This window comes from Vanrija pseudolonga, chromosome 1 (assembly GCF_020906515.1).
Source record: "Vanrija pseudolonga chromosome 1, complete sequence".
Lineage (NCBI taxonomy): Eukaryota > Fungi > Basidiomycota > Tremellomycetes > Trichosporonales > Trichosporonaceae > Vanrija > Vanrija pseudolonga.
Window position 1 is genome coordinate 3,379,627 of NC_085849.1, and position 19,826 is coordinate 3,399,452.

The window sequence follows — 19,826 nt, forward strand, 5'->3', positions numbered from 1 at the left end:
TTGTAACAACCTCCATCGCTTCTACTGATACAAGTACAAGATGCTTTGCTCCGGGATTAAGGTCACCCTCGGCAGATGCGGCGCAGCGCATGGCCCTACTGAGTTCACTTCGGCGAGGGGACAAACATCGACGCGTTGCGATCGTACCGCGTGCCCGCGAGCGCCTCGGCGGGGCCATTACTCAGGTCAATCTCGTCGAGCCGCACCACCTTGCTGCGCGTCCAGAGCTTGAAGCCGACGTACGCGACAGCAATGACCGGCATGGTAATGTAGCTGGCGACGAACCCCTTGGCGTCAAACTTGTGGATAAAGTTTGTGAAGCCGTTGAAGAAGAGCACGAGGGAAAAGAACGAGATGCACGTCCACGCCATGTACGGCTGGAACCACGAGCGCAGGATGAGCTTGCGCCGGTCGATGCCCTGCAGCTCGAGCGCCTTCTTGAACCGCACAAAGCAGTAGCAGATGGACACCCAGCCCACGAGCGTGCTCAGCGCTGACAGGTTGGTGAGCCACAGGAAGGCCTGGTTCGAGCCCTTGGACAGCGAGAGGTACGACAGCAGGCCGAATGCCATGGCGACGAGCACGCCGGCGAGGGGAACACCGCGCTTGTCGGTCGTGAGGAAGATCTTGGGCGCATAGCCTGGGGGTGTTAGGGCATGCTTCGCTCCGGGTTACTCACCCTGCTTCGCGAGAGCCATGAGGGTGCGCGAGAGCGCGTAGACGTTCTCATTACCGCATGACAGCGCGGAGGTGATGACCACGGCGTTGATGACCGACGGGAACACCTTGACGCCCATCTGGATGCAGATGACGACGAAGGGCGACGACGCGGCCGTCTGTCCGCCGAGCTGGACGGCGTGGAGCAGCTCGGGCGAGTGCTGGCTGACCGTGAGGCCGATAATGAGGATCGCAATGACGTAGATTCCGACGATACGGTAGAAGACTGTGCGGACGGCCATGCGCATCGTCTGGCGCGGGTTATGCGCCTCACCTGCAAGCACCTGGGCGTCAGCTCGCACATGTGCATGTTACCCACGGCAATGGCCTCGATGCCGAGGTAGCTGAACGCCGCCTTGGTGAACACGGCCCAGAAGCCCAGGAAGCGGCTCAGCGACACGGGCTTGAGGTCCATAAAGCTGTCGTTGAAGGGCTCGTCGCGCCAGAACCGGCCGCCAATGTACTCGCGCTTCGGGGGGATGCCGCCCAGGTTGGCGACGAGGCCAAAGAGAATCAACGCGATGAGCATGGTGATCTTGATGACGGCGAAGACGAACTCGATCTCGCCGTAGCTGGGCGTGTCAGCGGTGTTAGGGCCGACGCGACGCACTATTTCACGCCGACAACGTTCATAAGCATCGTGGCGATGAGGAACGCAGTGATGTACGCGCCGGCATGCTTCGAGTTGTCGTCCCAGTAGGAGATGAGGATGGCGATTGCGCTCAGCTCGCCCGGGAACGTGAGGCCGGTCTGGAGGATGTAGTTGATGCCTCGTAGCGTCAGTTGGCGGCGCCACGAGCCCGCTAAGCGCACGTACCCATCATGAAGCCGAACGCAGGGTCGACGTAGCGCGTGCCCATCTCGATGAAGCCGCCGACATTGGGCGCGAAGCATGTCCTGAGGTCAGCGGGGCCACAGCCACATGCGACACGTACATCTCGCCCTGGGGGGTCAGCAAGGGCCCAGGCAACCGCCGCCGCCGCACTCACTAAACTGTACATCATGCCGCAGACGAGAATGCCCATGATGAGGTACGCGAGCCACGCGCCGACCGGGCCACCGAGCTGAGGTGTGAGTGTGGGTTCTCCTCCACGACGGGCCAGCTCGCCCGCTGCACCACCCGCCGGCGGTACGGTGGCGAGCGACAACTCACCGTCAACGCAGCGCCAGAGCCGAGGAACAGACCTGCGACAGTCAGCTCAGCTCGGCGAGCCGACGGCACGCGGCACACAGCACGCAACACGTACCAGTGCCGATGGTCCCTGCGATGGCGATCATGGACACCACGCGGGGTGTCTGGTGTCGGTCAGCGCCCGCTGCTGCCTCCCTCCCGAGATGCCGCTGCCCCCACCCCGTCCACTCACCAGATCACGCTTGGTGCCGAACTCGCCGTCGTGCGTGTGCGCGAGGTTCTCATCCTGCTCTGCGCGCTGCTCGGCAGCGACCCCCTCGTCGACCTTGTACGCTTCCTTCTCGCTGTCGTATGCCATGGTGCTGGAGGGGAGTGGGGAGGTGAGACGGACGAGACGAGACGAGACAGCAGCAACAGCAGCCTTGGCGAGCTCTCTTGTGTTCTTCTTGACCAAACCAAGCCGCGGCGTTTCACAGGCGGCGTCTGGCTTCAACCCTCCTCGTCCGGGGCCTGCGGGGCGCGCGGGGAATAGCCTGAACAGCTGATGTCGGACGAGGTGCGGACGAGCTCTGCGAGAGCAAGTGGCTGCCTGGCTGCCCCTGGGGCTGGCTGGTGCTTGCCCTGACGACAGCAGCAGAGGAGCTGGGAGGCAGAATTGTGCGCGCGCGGCAAGGCGGAAGCGCGCCGCAACAAACTCGGCGCCGACCGACCATTTTGACTTGACTCGGGGTACGGGCCGGCGGCGGCGCCGCTCAAGGCCCCTGGCGAGGTTGGAGTGGGTCTGCTGCCTTTGCTCAGCTGTCCCGCTCAACTCTGCGCTACCCTGCCCTCTCCTCTCTGCCCGTTGCTCATTCACAACCACGCGGAGACCCCGCCGAGACCCCACCCACAGGCTCGCTTCTCGCGATGTTGCTCGTTGCTCTCAAACAAGGTGTCGGACGCGCGCCGCAGCAAGATAAGCACGGCTACGGTGGGCCACGGTGGTCAGCTGACCTTGTTGCTTTCGCTGATGGCCGAGATTCCGGCAACATGGAACAGTGGGTTCGGGTCGTAACGAGCCAGTGTTTGACCCGTACGGCCGCGGAAGAGGAGGCCGGGCTGTGTTGTACTCTGCATAGGTGGTGGTCATGTGCCATCTGCAGCAGCAGCAGCAACAGCAGCAGTGACAAGGAAGTGGACGCCGCAGAGGTAGACTGCTGGCAGCAGTGTGTGTGACCCACCCGCCTCGCCTCCCTGTTCGCCGCCCTCCTGGGTGGTGCCAAGACTTTTGGTGAGCCGAGCGAGCCGGCAAGCGAGGGGGGGCTGCCGTGGGCGGTGGGTCGGTGCCGTTGCTAGGTCGTTGCTGTTGACGTTGTCGCGTGTCTGCCATGTTGTCTGTCCTCACCTCACTTCGACATACGTACAAGCAAGCAGTGTTACTGACGTGTGTTCCCGAACACAACGGACGGAGATTGCAGCAGTTACAGCAGTTTGCAGTGCAGGACCTCACCACCCCCGATCACACGCCCCCCAAGCCGGGCTGGCCGAGCTCTGGTTGCGTAACAGGACGGCGGGGCGATCGCAACGAACGCGACCCCTCGTCCGTCCACCCCACAACCAACACGCCCGCCCCCTTACTCACCAATCCCGTCAATCTTTATAACCCCAGAAGCACCGCTGAGTGTTGTGCGTCAGCCCTCAGTGACACCAAGTGGCTATACTACCCGGCAGCCGGAACCGGCAGGCAGCCAGGCAGGCAGGCCACGTCATGACACTGTGGCTAGGCGGCGACGCGGGGCGACGTCGACTCGGGCGCATTTTACTTGATTGTTTTAATCTTAGCAACCGGCTTACTGCTCACTGCGCGCTGACTGCCTTGACTTGGCTGACGACGTCGCTGACGCGACTGGACCCGACCGAACGCGATCTGGCCCGCTCCAGAGCTCTCCTCGTGAAGGGGGGGGACCAGGCACAGCCAAGGCTCGGCCGCGTCACTGTGCTGCTGCTTGCAGCACAACATTTTGCCACTTATCGTCGTCGCGCGTCCACCACTGCGGATGGCGGATAGCAGCGGGAGAATGAGTACGATGCCTGCACTTGCGTGCATGCATGCATGCATGCATGCATGCATTCACACCCACCCACCTGCGCCCCATGCATGCCGCTGCTGCTTACTTGTAGGGGAATCTCAAGCCGTTCAGGCGCGGCCGGGGCTCGGAGACGGCGAGCCTTCGGGGCGCGGCGAGTTGCACCACCACAAACTACACCAAACACGGCTCCGTGTCCCCGATGCCGAGGCCAGCCAGCCAGCCTCACCTCGCCCTCGCCCTCGCCCTCGCCCTGCCTCGTATCTCTTCTAATTGCTCGACGTTTACAGCTGTGCAGAACCCAGCCCAGTACCTTTGTTCGCCACCAACCACGTCTTCATTCCGTCGTCGTGTTGGTTGTGCACTTCTCCATTGTCACTAGCACCAGCGGCCGCCCACCATGGGCAACGTCCACGCCAGTATCACGACCCCGGCGTTCATCACTCGCTCGGTCGCAGACTTCGCCTCGGAGGAGCACGAGAAGACGACGTCGGCGTGTGATTACCTCCCACACCGCGATGAGAGCAACCCGGCGGTCTACATCACAAAGGTGTACTGGTACACGCCCGACGGGCGGCGGTGGTGTGTGAGTACCTCCCTCGCGAGGGGCCGAAGGCCTGCCCCGCCCTTGCTAGTGGCGAGCGGGGCCGTCACCTCCGCGCGGCGTGTCGACCCGCCAGCTCCTCCAGAGATAGAACAGCACTAACTCCCCGCCCAGATGACGCGCGAGGCCCTCTGCTCGGCCTGGATCAACCTCGCGAACCGCGAGCTGCTGTACTCGTCGATAGAAGCGTACGCGCAGAACGTCGAGGCGATGCGCCCGGCGTCAATGGCGCGCGCGGACGGCAGCGACTGTGGGCCCGTGAGCCCGATCGCGCGGCGGCTGTCTTTGTCCATGAACCCGACGGTAACACGCCGCATGTCGATGGGGGCCGTAGCGACCGAGTTTGGCGAGCACCCGCGGCGGCTGTCGACGTCGGCCGGCCCCTCGCCGCCAACGCGCCGCCTCAACCTCGCGCGCGAGCGCCGCCCGTCCGTCCCCCTCGCGAGCCCCCCGACGCGCGGCATCCTCCTCACGCCCGTCAGCGGCGCCGCGAGCCCCAAGCCCCCGGCCAGTCCCAAGCCCGGACGCCGGCTGAGCTTCAGCACCACGCCAACGGGCGCAGGCAGCCCGCGGCCGCCGGCAAGCCCAAAGCCCAAGCCTGTGCGCCGGCTCTCCTTCAGCATGACGAGCGCGAGCGCGAGCGCGGTCGAGGACGACAATGCGGCGCCGCCAAAGCCGCTGCGCAGGCTATCACTAGGCCTGAGCGGCACGACGACGACGCCGAGCGACACGCCCAAGCCGCCCAAGCCCGCCCGCCGCATGTCCCTCAGCATCAACACCGGCGCTGGGGCGGGCGCAGAGTCCAGCGCGGCAGCGAAGCGCCGCCTGTCGATGAGCGCCAACTCGTCCCCGCGCAGCCCGACGTTTCCGTCCCTCCGCTCGCTGTCGATGAGCGCCGCGCGGCCCGAGAAGCCGACGCCAGAGCTTGTAGAGAGCGACAGCATGTCCTCGGGCACGGCTAGCCCGATGCCGCCTGACCCGCTCGGCCGGTTGGAGGTGGGGCAGCTGCGAGGTGGGTTTGCTGCCACTTCCACGACCTTCTTTCTGCCACGCACGTACTCTTTCGTGCACCACATTCCGCCACCCATGCCTAGCCCCCCTGCGGCGCACTTGAAAGACAGCGCTGACACTCCCACCCCGCAGGCGAGCTCAACAACCTCATCCTCTACCTCCAACACAGCGAGGAGCGCGGCCTGCCCCCGCGCAAGCCGGACGCCGAGCGCGCCGCCACGCTCGACGACATACTCGAGTATGCGCTGTCCCCCGCGCCGAGCGACGTGGACCTCGGGCAGAGCTGGCGTGATAAGCTTGAGCGTGTCGAGCAGACGTTCGGCGAGGAGTTTGCGCTCCCGCCGGTCATTGCGCCTGGCTTCAAGGTGGGTGGGGTCGGGCAGGAGAGAGAAAGGCAGAGCAGGGAGCCGCTGACACCCCCAGGACGACCGAGACTGGCGCGTGCGTATCAATGAAGTCGAGTACGCCGCTGGCGATGAGATGCCTGAACTTTTCCGCCCGAGCTTGTGTAGTGTGAGTTGCTACTGTGCTGTCGCCGAGAGAGCCCGCTGACGCCCCAGTGTTCCGTGTGCAGCATTTAAGCATCACTCCATAATCCCACCCTCCCACCCCAACCCGGACCCAGGTTGCGTGACCCCGCCCCCTCCGTGTGCAGCATTTGAAAAGGACTCTTTACCACCACAACAACTCACTCTATAGACCATCTATAGACCATGATGCATGACCTTGTCACTCACTCAACTCACTACAACACCCACCCTCTGAGCTTGCCGACAGCAGCCAGCACGCCCTTGCGCTCGCTGCCGACCTTCTCGCGCCACTCTGCCTCGTCCTTGCACTCTGTCGCCTCGCGCCAGCGCTCGAGGTCGTCCCACTCGACGTCGAGCGCGCGGACTGCGTTGGAGAGATATCCCAGGTCTGAGGCGAGCTGCGCCGCGCCGGGGTTGGACAGCGCGCGGATGGCGGGCAGCGTCGACTTTGTCAGGTGCGAGAGGAGCGAGAGGGCCAGCGACGACACCCAGGTCGAGAGTACCGCCTCAGCGCTGAGGACTGGTGCGGCGGCGGAGGCGACGGTGGGCGGCGCCACCTTGTCGCCCACCTTGTCGAGCGCGTCGGGCGAGGCGGGCTTTTCGGGGTGCAGGAGCTCGCGCAGCGACTCGGTGTCGATGAAGGGCAGCGTCTCGATGCTGAACGCCAGCGCGTCGTCGTCGGCGTACACCTCGAACACTCTGAGCAGGTTGAGCAGGCCTTCCGACACGCGCGCGATCGTGTCCGTCGGCGAGAGGGAAAAGGTCGGCACGTGCAGCTCGCCGCGGCGCTGTGGCTTCTCGGGCTGGTTCCACACACTGAGGGTGGGGTAGGACTCCAGCTGGGCCTGCAGCGGCGAGAGGATGATGCTCTGGAGGAAGACCTGTGCCTTCTGCGTGTGCTGTGACACTGCAGCGCGGGCCCGCGTCAGCTCGTACACCGGCGGAGTGATGGACGAGATGAGCGCGTGCAAGTCGGCCGAGTTGAGCGCTGACTGCTGCAGGAGCGTGATGGCGCCCAGCGTTGTGTCGGTGCGCGTGAAGCCCGTGGGGTCGGCCGGAGAGAGGTTGAGTGTCGGCGCGATGCTCTCGAGCGCGAGGAACAGCTTGCCCTCGAACGAGGCCAGGCGGTCCCGGATACCACGGCACGACTGGAGGACATGCAGCGCGAGCTGGAACGCGCCCCAGTCTTCCGTGCTGTAGTCGAGCCCCTCAAAGTCGAGCTCGTCGGGTGCGCCAGCACCCCGCCGTGCGGCCTTGCGTGCCGCCTCGAAAATGCCCGCGTTGTCCTTCAAGAACCGCTCCACCATGTCATTCAGCGCCGCGACGAGCCCGATGGCGCCATAACCGTGCGTAAAGGCCAGACAGCGGGCGATCGCGTCCTCGCCCAGCGAAAAGACGGCGATCGCACGGTCGGTGAGCGTGCGAGCCGGGTCGTCCTTCGCAGCGTCGATGAACGCAATGTCAATCTTGAGCAGGTGCGCGAGGTACCGGCTCTCGAGGGCGGGGTAGTCGGTCTGCAGGTCGAGGAACGGCTCAAACACGGTCGTCTCCCAGCCCGAAGGGTGTGATGGGGTAACCTCGCCGACGGAAAAGCTCCTGCTGAAGCGATGGCTCACGCTCAGGCGCTGATTTGGTGTTCGTGCCGACTTGGGCGTGAGGGGCGAGTTTGGCGAGTGGGATGTTGGCGACAGCGGCCCGGCACCGCTCAGCAGCCCGCCCTGGGTGTTGAACGCGAGCTTGTCGACCACGTCCTGCACCGCGACGGCCAGGTCCTCGGTGGCCTTGTACGCGCGGATGACCTGGGGGAGGGCTTCTGGCCCGTGGTGCTCTGACACCGAGGTCAGCCGCGTATGGAACGACGGCGACAGCTCGTCCAGCGCCGACTGGAAGAACGCCTGCAGGATGTGCCCTGCCGATGTGGGAGGGAAGATGAGGGGGATCTGCTGGCGCTCGGCATTGAGCGTGGCCAGCACGATTGCGTAGAACTTGGGCAGCCAGTCGGCAAAGTTCTGCTCGTCGCGCGAGACGTCGAGGCTCGGCCGTTCCGTGCTCCGCCGCCCGTCCAGACTCGTCCGCAGGTCAACGCTCTGGCGCGTGCTCGCACCCACGTCGGACAGCTGCGCGGTGGACCACGCCTCGGTGATGGGTGCGCGCCGTGCAGCAAAGTAGTAGCTCTGGAACTCTTGCCCACGGTCCATCATGCGGAAGATGTCGTAGAAGCGCGCGCACGCCTCGGTGTCGACCTGCGCGATCGCGTCCTTGAGCGCTGTCGACAGCGCAGCTTCCAGCTCATTTTGTAGCGATACCAGCAGTGCCCGCTTCGACTCGTACTCGCCCTCGGCGGACTGGAAAACAACCAGACTCCGGCTGGCCTCTGCGAGTCGCTCGGCCGCCTTGGTCCACTCCTTGTCCTGGACAAACGATGTGATCTCGCCCTCGAGGGTAGACCACGACTCTGCCTCGCGGAGGATATCCCGCGCGCTCTCCATGCGCGTCTTGAGCTTGTCGAGGTGCGCGAGCTTGTCGAGCGCGCGGTGCGTCTTGGCCTCATCCGTCTCGGATGCCGCCGAGCCGGGCTTAGTCTGGCGCGCGACGCGGTCCTGGACAAGCTGCAGCCCGGACTGGAGGGACACTGCCGACTCGCGCATGAACTGCAGGTCGTACGTCAGGCGCGGCACGGTGCGGGACACGTCGTGGATCGTCTGCTCGAGCGACGACGACGTGTCCTGCGACAGGAGCGACAGGCGGGTCAGCAGCTCGTTGAGCTGCTTCTCGATCGGCACCAGCTTGGGCGGGAGCGCCTTCTGCCCCGCGCCCAGTGGTGGCTCGAGATGCTGCGCGAGGATCGAGTTGACGAACGCCGGCACGTCGTCATAGTAGCTGTCGAGGGTGGATGCGAGCGCGCCGAGCGAGGACAGCGGGTCGGGGCCAGAGTTGGGCGACACGGCGCCGTCTAATGGCGGGTCGGAGAGGTCGACGACCGCGGGCGGCGTCGCGCCGGGCGTCGTGTTGTTCGCCATGGGGTGTGTCGCTGGTTGCAACAGCAGCACGAGCTCGACGACAGAGTTGACCTAGACGCGGTGGACCAGCCGGTCCGTCGGTGGACACGGTGGAGGGCCACAAGCAGCGGGGGTAAAGTCGCGTGGTGCGCACGCGAGGGCCAAGACCGGCTCGAGCGATCCGCGATCCGTGACCCGAATGACGCCGGCCAGATAACAACAGCAAGACCATCATCGCACTCTACACGTCGGCCACAATGTCCATGTACAACGAGGTGCGTGTGTCCCATACAGCCAGCTCTAATGGCCCAGCGGTACGACGACGCGCTGTCCAAAGCGGCATGGGTGTCGAAACGCGCCGGTGGGCGGACGTACCTCTTCGTGCGTGCCTACTGCCCCTTCAGCCCTAACCTTAGAAATACGCGCCGCACCCCGACAGACCAGGGTACCTCTTCGTCGCGACCGACCTCGAGACGGTGCACTTCGAGGCGCTGACCGCGCCGTCTGTCCCCACGCGGCTGGGGCAGATCGCCGCGCGCGACGGGGACGGGGAAGACGTCGCCTCCTTGCCGTTTGACGAGGCGCAGCGGCGGACCGACGAGAGCTTGGCCGCGCTCGCGGACGCTTTCGATGCCGGCTTGCCTGGCGCAAGCGTCGAAGCCGAGGCGGACGACTACTTCGACGCAGTGTTCACGCTGCGCTCTGGCTCCCTGTCGTGGTTGTTCAACATGACGTAGGTGCCCTGCAGCACAACGAGCTGACAGAAGCGAGCTGCGCGGACGCCAGCCGCTCGCCTTCGTGAGCAAGCACCTCTTGCGGCCTCTATCAGATCTCCTCTCGCAGGACCGCGGCGTCGAGGTGGGTTCCTTCTCGTTATCGTCTAACCCACCAGCCATCAGGCGACACGCCAGCCGACGTCGTCGGGTCCGTGGTGGCCGACTCGGGCGTCGCGCGCGCCTTACGCCGGATAACCGGCGCGCCGCCGCCCGCCTCGAGCAGGGTGACCCCGGCTCCGCGCGCGTCACCCGCGCCCAAGCCAGCCCCACCACGGACCAAGTCGCCCGAGGACCGCACGCCAAAGCAGCCGCCGTCGCCGCCGCGCGGGTCGACGACGGCCGCGGCGCCGCCCAAGCTCCCGCCCAGCAGCCCGACGCCGATCGCGCGCAGGACGCCATATACCTACGGCACGGGGCTGCATCCCAGCTCGTCCGTCGCCTCCCCGACACAGCTGAATGTGCCGACGTCGCCGAGCGGCGTGCCGGCACCAGGCTTACGCTCCAGCACGCCCCCTGCGCCGCCGGCGTTAGCCGACCTCGCGTCGTCGCCGCCCCCGCCGTCGTCCCCGCCCCTGTTCCCCTCCTCGTCCGCCCCGGAGGGCACCGACCTCCCCACGTCCACGCAAGATCCATTACTCAACACCCTACCGAGTAAGAAGAAGGGCAAGAAGAAGCGCGCGAAGGAGGAAGAGGCCGAGGAGGAGGCGGCGGCGGACAAGCGTCGCGAGGAGATGAAGCGCAAGATGGCGGCTGGGGGCGGGGCGCGCCTCGGCCGGAGGAGGGTGTAGCATTACTGTTTCGTTGTCCCATCATCATCATCATCATCATTATGCACTGGTTGTCATCGTGCGGGGAGGGGTCGAGGGTCGAGGCCATGGGGATGTGGTACGTGGCGCCACCCAAGCCCCGCCGCCTCTTACTCGCTCGCACCGCCAGGGAAGCACGAAACTTGCCAAAAGACCTTCTTGATCGTATAACGGCCAGTATGCTCGCTTGTCACGCGGGAGATCGGGGTTCGATTCCCCGTCAGGAAGCAACTCGAGACGTATGGCGCCTCGTTTTTGCTGGGCGAGACGAGGAAGCCGCAGACAATGGCAGAATGATGATGTTGCAGGACGCGGATTGTCCGTGCCGTGTTGAGTGATTGGCGCAGGGAGTGATCGTCACCATGTTGCCTGTGTGCATGTATATTGCTGCTCTGCACCCTCTACCCCCACCCGCACACCCCGCCAGTTCTAGACAATGCATGCTAATTATGCGCAGCTATGCCTGCGCCAGTGCTCTCACACCAGCCGCTACTAACCCTGGCCGTCGTGCTCTGCGCCAGCACGCCGCGGCCAGCAACTCATCCCGCGAGCGAGAGCGCGCTCGTGGAACAACGCCAACATCTACGCCTACGCCTACACCTGCACCACACCGCTCTACTGCTGCGCCTGGGGGACGAGGGCGAGACGGCCAGCGAGCTCGACCTGGGAGCGGACAAGGCTGGCGAGGTACGAGACGGTAAGCGTCTCCTGGAGGCCCTCCTTGACGCCTCCCTCGTCGTCCTTTGTGCCGGTCGAGGTCCAGCGGCCAACACCCTCGAGAAGGTAGCGGCCGACCTCGGGGTCGCCCTTGATCTTGCCCGAGTTGACGTCCTGGACGTACTGGAGCGCCTGGTCGATCAGGGCCGAGAGCTGGTTGAGCGAAGTCGAGAGGGCGGGGAGGGAGGGGAGGGCAGGCGAAGGCTGGGGCGCGGGGCCGGTGATGAGGTCGACTGGTATGGTCAGTGTGCGTTCAAATGCGCAGAGAGGGGTCGCGTCGGCGCCTTGGCGAACCCCGACAGCAGCCCCTCTTGATCACCCACGACCAGCACGCTCAGAGTCGGCGTACTTAATGACCACTGGGACGGGGAGGAAAGCACAGTTCTCAGGCTTGGGGTTGAGGCCGAGCGAGGTGCTGACCCAGCCCTTGATGCCGAGGCCCTTGCTTCCGTCCGCGCCGAGCTCGGGGTCAACGGTGAGGTGGATGGTCTGGCTCTGGCCCGTCTCCTGCGAGAAGTAGTTCTGGATGAGGGCCGAGTTGCCGTTGAGCGTGGGCGAGGTGGCGTACCAGCCGACGACCTGCTCGTTGATGCCGTTCTTGGCGAGGAGCTCCATCATTCCCTGCTGGAAGGGCATGTCGATGGCGACCTCCTCGTCCTCCTCCTTGTGGGCGACGGCAAACGACGTGCGCACATCAATCTCCTGGCCATTCTCCGAGCGTGTGCCGAGCAGGGTACCGATGACACGGGGCGCGCTGCTCTCCTCTGGCCGGCGCGAGTGGTGGGTGAGGATCGAGGCGACGACCGAGGGGTGGACGGTGATGAGGGTCGGCGCGCGGCTAAAGGAGCTGTCAGTGACCCGTAGAAAAGCGCGTTTCGGGTGCGACTCACGACGCCGACGAGCCGCTAGGGGGCTGGTTGAGGTGCAAGGCCGAGGAAGGCGCGTCGAGCGACATTTTTAACGAGGTTGTGGATGGGGTGTTGTGGTCGATGATTGACCCCTTTTGTCGTCGTTCAAGCCGCCGTCGACGTCGAAGAGGAACAAAAACGCAGGGTCAACTTGAATTTTAAATGGGGGTACCATTTTACGTTTGGGCCTCGGTGGTGAGCTTGAGGCACGCCTGGGTGGGTGGGGTGGAGGGAGGGAGAGCGTCAACAACGTCGACCTGCATCATGCATCGGACACTCTCTACATACATCAACTACGCACCTCCTACCTCGTCATGTCGGAGCAGGCACCAGAAGGCAAGCAGCAGCAGCAGCTCGCGATCGAAAACAAGGCCGCTCAGGAGTCGGAAACGGGCGTCCACTCGCTCGACCTCGGCAACAACACGGTGGTCAAGCTCGACAACCTGGGGCCGATGATCGTGAACACTGATGGGGTGGGTAGAGATGCAGTAGCTACTGATTGAGGTCACGAAGCCTGTATCGCTAACGCCCCCAGACGCTCTCGCGTATCGCCAACTGGCACGAGCTGAGCGACATTGAACGGGAACGCACCGTCCGCCTGCTAGTCAAGAAGCGCAACCTCGTCCGCCTGAGCCAGCAGGACAAGGAGCAGGGTGGTGTGGCAGAAGAGGACAAGCTCAGTGCGCTCAAGGCGGCCGAGTCGAGCTAGGCGGCGCGCCGAGCTCGCCCAGCTGCCTAGCTGCCCACCCTAGAGCCTGCCGCCACGCACGCGAGCAGTGAGCTGGCCCAAGCGCACACCCCCTTGCACGTCGCCGTCGTTGCGCTGTTCACCTTATCCTGTACCCAATTACCACATTATGCATTGAGCTCTCGTTGTCGCTATCACTATTGTTGTTGTCGCCGTCACCGCACTGTGCCAACATGTCTGGCGGTGTCTTCCTGGTACCTTCCTCGTCTTCCTCCACCGCAAACTCGTTCAGGGCGGCGGCAGCCACGCGTCACCACCACCACCACTACCCGCGACATTCCTGGTCGGCCTCGACATCGTCCCCCCTCTCCTCCTCCATCTCATTCACTCAAACACAGTCGCGCTTCTCCACTCCTACTGGGCCTTCTACTCTTGCACGACAGCCCCGCCCCTCAGCCGCCGCAGCCATGTCGTCCGCCGAGTCCGCCCCCGCAGCAGCGAGCGTGCTCGTTGTCGACTCGGGCCGCTTCACTGGCGAGGGCTCGGACCTGTCCATCCTCTCGTGGCTCCGGCAGGCCGACCAGGCGCTCGACACGCTCCCAGTCGAGGAGATCCAGGCGGCCGTCACGCCGATTCACTCGATCGTGCTCAAGCTGCTTGTTCCCGGTCCGACGACGCCGCAGACTGCGCTGCCCAAGCCTGGCCGGCCTATCCGCCATCTCGTCGCTCGTGTCGTGGTCAAGCTGCACAAGAAGGTCGAGAGCAGGGCCCTGTTCGACCTTATCCAGGCGCTGTTGAAGGGCGTCTCCGATGGCGGAAACAAGAACATGAGCGCTGCCGAGAATGTCCAGCGCGTCGCGAGCTGGTACACCATCGGAGAGGTCATAAAAGAGCACGGAGGGAACGTGAGTTGACGGCGCCAGGACGACCCAGCTCACACCCCAGATGATGTCGTTCATGGCCGAGATTTGCACCTCGTCAATCAAGGTGCTGCGCAACTCGAACCTCTCGATCATTCTGAGAAGCCATGCAGTCTACGCCTTCTCGAAATCGCTCTACTCTGCTGGCCGCGCGCTTCCCGACGCACTGGTCAAGGACCTGCTCAAGAACCTCCGATCAGGCCTGCAAGACAAGGCTCTGCCTATCCAGAGAGCATGTGCTGACACATTTGTCTCGCTGCACCTCTACTCCCCTGTTCTCCCGCTCCAGGCGACGCTGGAAAGCATCTCGCCGCTGGCACTCAAGAGCCTCGAGACTGCAGACTACATCACGCGCCGACAGCTGAGTCGCCTCGTTGCCCACTTCCTTGCCGCTACGCAAGTTCCCGGCTCTGGAGCACCAGCCCCCGAGCCCAAGAAGGCTGCGCCGAAGCGTGACTCGGAGGAGCAGGACAATGACCCGCAGATCATCACCTCGGCGCCAGAGGACAAGGCCAAGGCGCTCTACACTACCGAGCAGATGCTCAAGCATCTCTCGTCCCACTACACCCGTCCCAACGCCCCGCGCAAGCTGAGGAACGCCATCATCGATGTCTACGCCACGCTTTTCACGCAGCTGGGCTCGAGCTACGTCGAGGCCCACTACGCCGAGATTGTGAGGCACATCATTGACGAGATTGTCCTGCCGCCCCGGTCGCACAGCACGCGCTTCGAGGTCCTCGCGAGCCGCGAGGCGGCTGGTATCCTCCTGCGCGACCTCATCGGGCAGAGTATGCTCTCCGAAGCGGGACAGGTCATGGCTATTAGAGAGTGGGCCAACACGTACCTTCGAGCCTGGAACCTTCAGCCACTGGCAGGCCAGCGAAACCCGCACAAGCTCGCCCTGGTCATCGCCCTGCGCGAGGTCTCTGGTCTTCTGGCACAGCTTGGCAATGCTCCTGCTCAAATTCTCGAGCTGCTCGGCGAGCCCCTGGTCCGACTCCTGTCACACGAGTCGTACTCTGTTCGTCTGGCAACCTCGTATGCCCTCCGCCAGTTCACGACCACCAACCCAACCCAGCTGCCCCGGCTTCTCGGCGGACTGGTGACCGATGTCAACAAGGACCTGGGGCTCCTCTCCACCCCGACAGCACCAAAGGACCTACGGGACCGCATTATCGGCCGCACATTCGCCCTCGCTGCGCTCATCTCCGTCAGCCAGTCCCGCCCTCTCTACGTCTCGAGCGACGTCCCATCCAAGGTCTTCGACCTTGCCGTGTCGCTGCTGAAGAAGGCGGGAGACCACGATGTTGCCATCGCCACGGTTGAGGTTCAGGTCGCATGGTACCTCATCGCCGCACTCATGAGCCTTGGTCCTGGCTTTGTCAAGCTCCACCTCCCCCAGCTGCTCGTTCTTTGGCGTAATGCACTCCCCAAGCCCAGCAGCAAGGACGCCGTTGTCGGTGACCGTGGCGAGGCCGAGTGGAACTTCTTGCTGCTCGTCCGCGAGTGCGCTCTCACCGCCGTCCTCAACTTCCTCCGCCACAACCAGACGCTGGTCAACATTGACGTTGCTCGTCGTCTGGCTACCTTGTTCACCAACTCGCTCAACTTCGTCAACGGCTTTGCCACAGCGTACTCTGAGCTCCTGAGAGAGCAGGCCAACAATCCGAACGCCCCGCCCATCTTCTCCATGAGGCCGTCGCTGGTCGACCGTGAGGCCAACCTCCGCCGTCGTGTGCTCCAGTGCTTCACTGGGCTCGGCGCTTCGTCTGCCACAGAGTCTATGCAGCCCGCGCTCCTCCAGGCGGCCGTCACCGTCTTTGCCGACCCCGAGAACTATTCTGGATCAGCTGCCCAGGCTGCTATTGCTGCTCAGGCAGGACAGTTCACCAATGTTTGGCAGTCGACCGATGGTTATGCCTTCGGCGTTACAAGCCTTATGAGTGCCAGAGAGCGCGAGCGCGGTGCCAGCGAAGAGGACGTCTTCCTCAACCGTGACAAGATTGAGATGGCTATCGAGGGCCAGCTGTCTTACCCCATCCCAGGATCCTTGGAGTACGACTATGTCGAACTGTTTGGTGCCCAACCCCTCTCCGACATCCCCAAGCCTGCTCCGGCCCAGACGGCCGTCATCGACGCCGGTGTTGAGCTATTCTCGGCGCTGTTCGCTCACCAGAATCTAGAGGGCCAGGTCCAGTCCCTCGCTACCCTCAGCTCTCACGTACGCTCGTCCAAGCTTGAGAGGAACCCAGGCCGCAGACAGGCTGTTGTCGCCAATACGATGGAGGCGCTACGCCGCTCCCTCATCTCGGCAGAGTCGGCCGGTGTAAAGAGCCGTCGTACCCTCGGCAGCCCACAGGTCAGCGACCTCATCAAGTCGCTCCTCCAGGACGCGGTGCTGGACGCGAACCCCAGCATCCGTGGCGCCGCCGCTCAGGCTATGGGCCAGATCAGCAGCCTCGCTGGCAGCGCATACCTGTCGTCGCAGGTGCAGTGGCTTGTCGACCAGGTGGTCAACAACCGTGTCCCCGACAGCCGCGCAGGATGCGCAGTTGCATTCGGCTCCATCTACAGCAGTGTTGGAGGCCTCTCGGGCGGCCCCATCCTCAAGACGATTGTCAACATCCTCATGTCGCTGGCTACGGACCCTCATCCAGTGGTTCACTTCTACGCGCTCGCTTCTCTCGTCCAGATCGTCAACGCCGCGAACCTGTCCTACTCGCCTTACGTGCAAACGACGCTGGGCATGATTGCCAACATCTACCTCCTTGAGACGCACGAGCCTGATGGCGGCTCGCTTGGCAGTGTCAACTTACGTGGCGACCTCCCGGCGTACCAGGTGATCTGCCGCCTCCTGCACGCACTCATCGGCGTGCTTGGGCCCGAGCTTCAAGAGCCAGGCAAGGTGCGCTCCCTCGTCTTCCTCCTCGTCCACGAGTTCCGCGAGGAAACGGACGAAGGCCTCGAGGTGGAGGCCATCAAGTGCGTGCAGCAGATCCTCATGTTCGCCCCCAACGAGGTCGATATCCCCAAGCTTGTGTCCGACTTCCGCGCATACCTCGCCTCCACCCGTCGCCCGCTCAAGGTGGCGGCTATCACAGCGCTGTACCAGATTGTGCAGCGCGATGCCGTCCTCATGTCCCGCGTCGGTGGCAACCAGCTCGTCGAAGAGCTCTTTGGCCTGCTCGACAACGACCCGACCATCGAGGGTGTCAAGGCGGTGATCACAAGCTGGCTGAAGCAGACGGCTGCCTCTCTGCCGTCGGGTTGGATCGACCTGTGTCAGCGTATCATGACGCGTACGGCTGCTGCGGCTGCCAAGGCAGCGGCACCCAAGAAGGGCACTCAACCGGCGTTTATTGACGACGAGGCCGAGTCTCTCGGCGCCGGCACTGCCAACCAGACTTCGGCTCTGAGCTCGCGCTGGCGAACCCAGCTGTTCGCCCTGGAGTGCATCCACAATGTGATCATCGCCGTGGCGGAGGGCGACAAGCCTGAGAACTTTAACCCTGTCCTCGCTCGCCAGCTCGGCCTCAACTCGCGTGCCCTCCTCTTCTCCCGTGTGGCCGACCTCATCCGCATGGCCTTCTCGGCCTCAGCGGCGCTGGTCGAGGGTGTACGCCTTGCTGGTTTGACGGTCCTTCGCGACGTCATTGAGCGTTTCGCCGCTTCGCCAGACCCAGACTTTGAGGGATCGCTGCTGTTGGAGCAGCACCAGGCGCCCATCGCCGCGGCACTCACACCGTCGTTCAGCGCCGACTCGACGCCAGCAGTCCTCGCCTCGGCTATCCAGGTGTGCGCCGTGTTCGTCGGCTCGGGCGTCGTCAAGGAGGTGTCGCGTATGGGCCGTATCCTCAAGCTCCTGACGGGCGCGCTCACACAGATCAAGAGTGGCGAGATGGTGTCACTTGGCGAGGTGCAGGACCTGTCGACCAGCGCGGCTGTTATGCTCAAGATTTCGATCCTCGCCGCCTGGGCGGAGCTCCAGATTGCGTCGACAAAGCAGCCGTACCTCATCGAGGTGATCAAGCCGTACCGCTACCTCCTGGGCCCCTTCTGGGTTGGAGCACTGCGCGACTACGCCCAGCTGCGCACCGACCCGGAGATGGGAGCGGGTGCCGGGCTCGACTTCAGCTCGGGGCTCGGCCGCGACGTCCTCTTGCCATACTACGAGGCCGCTGTCCCCAAGCTGCTCCACGCCGTTGCCATCGGCCTCGCCGCCAAGGACCCCTTCGTGATCGGTGCCGTCGACGGCCAGACCTTCACCTCGGACGTCCAGCCCAAGGCCGAGACGGCTCCCGCCATTCGCCTCGAGCCGGCCTCCACCTTCTACATTCTCTACGGCCTGGCATTCGAGACGCTAACCCGCGCGATGGGCAGCGACCCCGTCATGGCAGGCATTGCCCTGCGAGCGATGAGCAGCCTCGTCCACCCGCAGCTCTCGGGCACGACCGTGTTTGACGGCGCATTCTTCGACGAGATGATCACCATCTGCTACCGCATCGCCATGAGCGAGGGCGCAACTGTCAAGGGCGACATGGTGGACCTCGTGGCCAACTTTGCCGTCAGTCGCAAGGGCACCGTGGGTGTCGACGCCGCGCAGATCCGTCGCGCGCTGGCCGTCATTACGTTTGTGTTGAGACAGACGATCCCGTCGCCCAACTCGCCGTCGACATTCTCCCCGTCCGAGTCGACCGCGGACCGGGCGGCATTTATCAAGTCGGGTTTCGTGGCCTACTCGCGCGTCGTCGACGTCATGGACCTCGGCCAGCGGGCCGACTTGTCTGCCGTCGCAATCCATCTCTTCACCGACCTGCTTCGCGACGAGACACCGAATGCCGACCTGGCTGGGTCGTGCCTGCCGTCTCTCAAGCTCGTTCTGGACCAGACCTTTGCCGGTCAGGTGCCGGCCATCACGGCGACGAGCGACCGCGTCGTTCATGGCTTGCTGAGCGCGTGCCTGAAGAACATTGACGACGTGAGGACGCGAGTCAACCCCGCGGCGAGCATCAAGATCAAGAACAACCTCCTCGCGCTCACCCTCATCCTCACGACGCTGCCGCCATCAGTGCGCGTTAGCAAGGTTGTGATCGAGCAGGCGGCGATTGATCTAGGACGATACATGGGGTCAGCGGCTGAGCCTCCTGAGCTGGGCCTGACGGCCATTCACTGCGCGTCAAGCATCTTGCTCGCGTCGTTGCGACCGTTGCCATCGAATCCGCCTCGGCCATCCCCGGTCCTGCAGCATGCCGCCATGTGCGTGCTCACCCCGCTCATCGGCTACGTTGCCGACACGGTGGTCGCGTATGCGTCGGCTACCAGTGGTGGGGGCGACGGGCCCGCGCCATCGCTGGACGGTCTCAAGGAGGCTATCCGTGGCCTGGTGGGCTGGAGTAACGGCCTGCCCGAGGATATCAAGCCTCGCGGCTATGGCATCTTGCTGCCGACTCTGGGCCTGCTGCTCGACCCGGCATCAGCTGAATCGTCAGCCGCACCGTCGGCATTGCACACGCTCGCAACCGGAACGCTTCTTGCCCTCGCGCAATCGTCCCCCAAGGCGTTCAAGGACGCGACGCAGGCCATGCCTGAGGGCGAGCGCGCACAGCTGGAGAAGGCGATTAGGGAAGCGATTGGCGGCAATGGGGCCAAGGCCTCGGCGCAGACAGCGCCAGAACGCAAGGGCATTGAGCTTAGGAGCTTTGGATAGAGGAGTGGATCTGATCTGTAGGGTGTGGGCGTGGGCCACGCGGTGGCCGTGTGAAGATAGAGCATGTGTGCATGAAAGATTAGAGCTGGTGCGGGCGGACCTTGCGAGCGAGATACGCGCGGAGCAGTGGGGCGACTCGCGTGGCGCGAGGAGCACGGTGGGGCCAAGAGGGCCGGCCGTCATGGGGACGGACGGATGATGACGCACGCGACGATTCGGGGGTGCTTGCTTGTTCGTGGAGCTGT

The 19,826-nt window shown here is 64.3% G+C and overlaps 7 protein-coding genes and 1 non-coding gene across 8 annotated transcripts; 5 read left to right on the plus strand and 3 right to left on the minus strand.

Moving 5' to 3' along the window:
- Positions 1 to 9: 9 nt before the first annotated feature.
- On the minus strand, positions 10 to 2,753 carry SPCC777.04_2 (putative amino-acid permease). Its single transcript, XM_062767763.1, has 10 exons — positions 2,082 to 2,753; positions 1,965 to 2,013; positions 1,871 to 1,902; positions 1,707 to 1,781; positions 1,653 to 1,660; positions 1,535 to 1,614; positions 1,328 to 1,487; positions 1,037 to 1,289; positions 680 to 1,001; positions 10 to 640 (listed from the first exon to the last, which is right to left on the minus strand). The coding sequence occupies exons 1-10, from the start codon at positions 2,205 to 2,207 to the stop codon at positions 105 to 107; spliced, it is 1,641 nt and encodes a 546-aa protein (XP_062623747.1). The 5' UTR covers positions 2,208 to 2,753; the 3' UTR covers positions 10 to 104.
- A 1,413-nt stretch (positions 2,754 to 4,166) lies between these two features.
- On the plus strand, positions 4,167 to 6,271 carry LOC62_01G001280 (uncharacterized protein). The gene is made up of 5 exons (XM_062767764.1): positions 4,167 to 4,501; positions 4,634 to 5,531; positions 5,663 to 5,895; positions 5,954 to 6,043; positions 6,091 to 6,271. Exons 1-5 carry the CDS (start codon positions 4,316 to 4,318, stop codon positions 6,109 to 6,111), a joined length of 1,428 nt encoding a protein of 475 aa, XP_062623748.1. The 5' UTR covers positions 4,167 to 4,315; the 3' UTR covers positions 6,112 to 6,271.
- Positions 6,248 to 9,080, minus strand: COG7 (Conserved oligomeric Golgi complex subunit 7; the record flags this gene model as incomplete). Its single annotated transcript, XM_062767765.1, has 1 exon — positions 6,248 to 9,080. One exon carries the CDS (start codon positions 9,078 to 9,080, stop codon positions 6,276 to 6,278), a length of 2,805 nt encoding a protein of 934 aa, XP_062623749.1. The 3' UTR covers positions 6,248 to 6,275.
- Positions 9,081 to 9,305: 225 nt separating this feature from the next.
- Positions 9,306 to 10,623, plus strand: LOC62_01G001282 (uncharacterized protein; the record flags this gene model as incomplete). The annotated part of the gene is made up of 5 exons (XM_062767766.1): positions 9,306 to 9,334; positions 9,372 to 9,440; positions 9,476 to 9,792; positions 9,824 to 9,917; positions 9,952 to 10,623. Exons 1-5 carry the CDS (start codon positions 9,317 to 9,319, stop codon positions 10,621 to 10,623), a joined length of 1,170 nt encoding a protein of 389 aa, XP_062623750.1. The 5' UTR covers positions 9,306 to 9,316.
- Positions 10,624 to 10,797: 174 nt separating this feature from the next.
- LOC62_01G001283 lies at positions 10,798 to 10,869 on the plus strand. The gene has a single exon. It is a non-coding gene; the product is annotated as a tRNA-Asp (tRNA).
- A 195-nt stretch (positions 10,870 to 11,064) lies between these two features.
- CNF04540 (Eukaryotic translation initiation factor 3 subunit F) lies at positions 11,065 to 12,355 on the minus strand. Its single transcript, XM_062767767.1, has 3 exons — positions 12,249 to 12,355; positions 11,682 to 12,205; positions 11,065 to 11,591 (listed from the first exon to the last, which is right to left on the minus strand). Exons 1-3 carry the CDS (start codon positions 12,311 to 12,313, stop codon positions 11,257 to 11,259), a joined length of 924 nt encoding a protein of 307 aa, XP_062623751.1. The 5' UTR covers positions 12,314 to 12,355; the 3' UTR covers positions 11,065 to 11,256.
- Positions 12,356 to 12,569: 214 nt separating this feature from the next.
- Positions 12,570 to 13,139, plus strand: LOC62_01G001285 (uncharacterized protein). The gene is made up of 2 exons (XM_062767768.1): positions 12,570 to 12,739; positions 12,802 to 13,139. Exons 1-2 carry the CDS (start codon positions 12,581 to 12,583, stop codon positions 12,973 to 12,975), a joined length of 333 nt encoding a protein of 110 aa, XP_062623752.1. The 5' UTR covers positions 12,570 to 12,580; the 3' UTR covers positions 12,976 to 13,139.
- Positions 13,140 to 13,332: 193 nt separating this feature from the next.
- On the plus strand, positions 13,333 to 19,581 carry heatr5b (HEAT repeat-containing protein 5B; the record flags this gene model as incomplete). Its single annotated transcript, XM_062767769.1, has 2 exons — positions 13,333 to 13,859; positions 13,900 to 19,581. The coding sequence occupies exons 1-2, from the start codon at positions 13,422 to 13,424 to the stop codon at positions 19,579 to 19,581; spliced, it is 6,120 nt and encodes a 2,039-aa protein (XP_062623753.1). The 5' UTR covers positions 13,333 to 13,421.
- Positions 19,582 to 19,826: the final 245 nt, after the last annotated feature.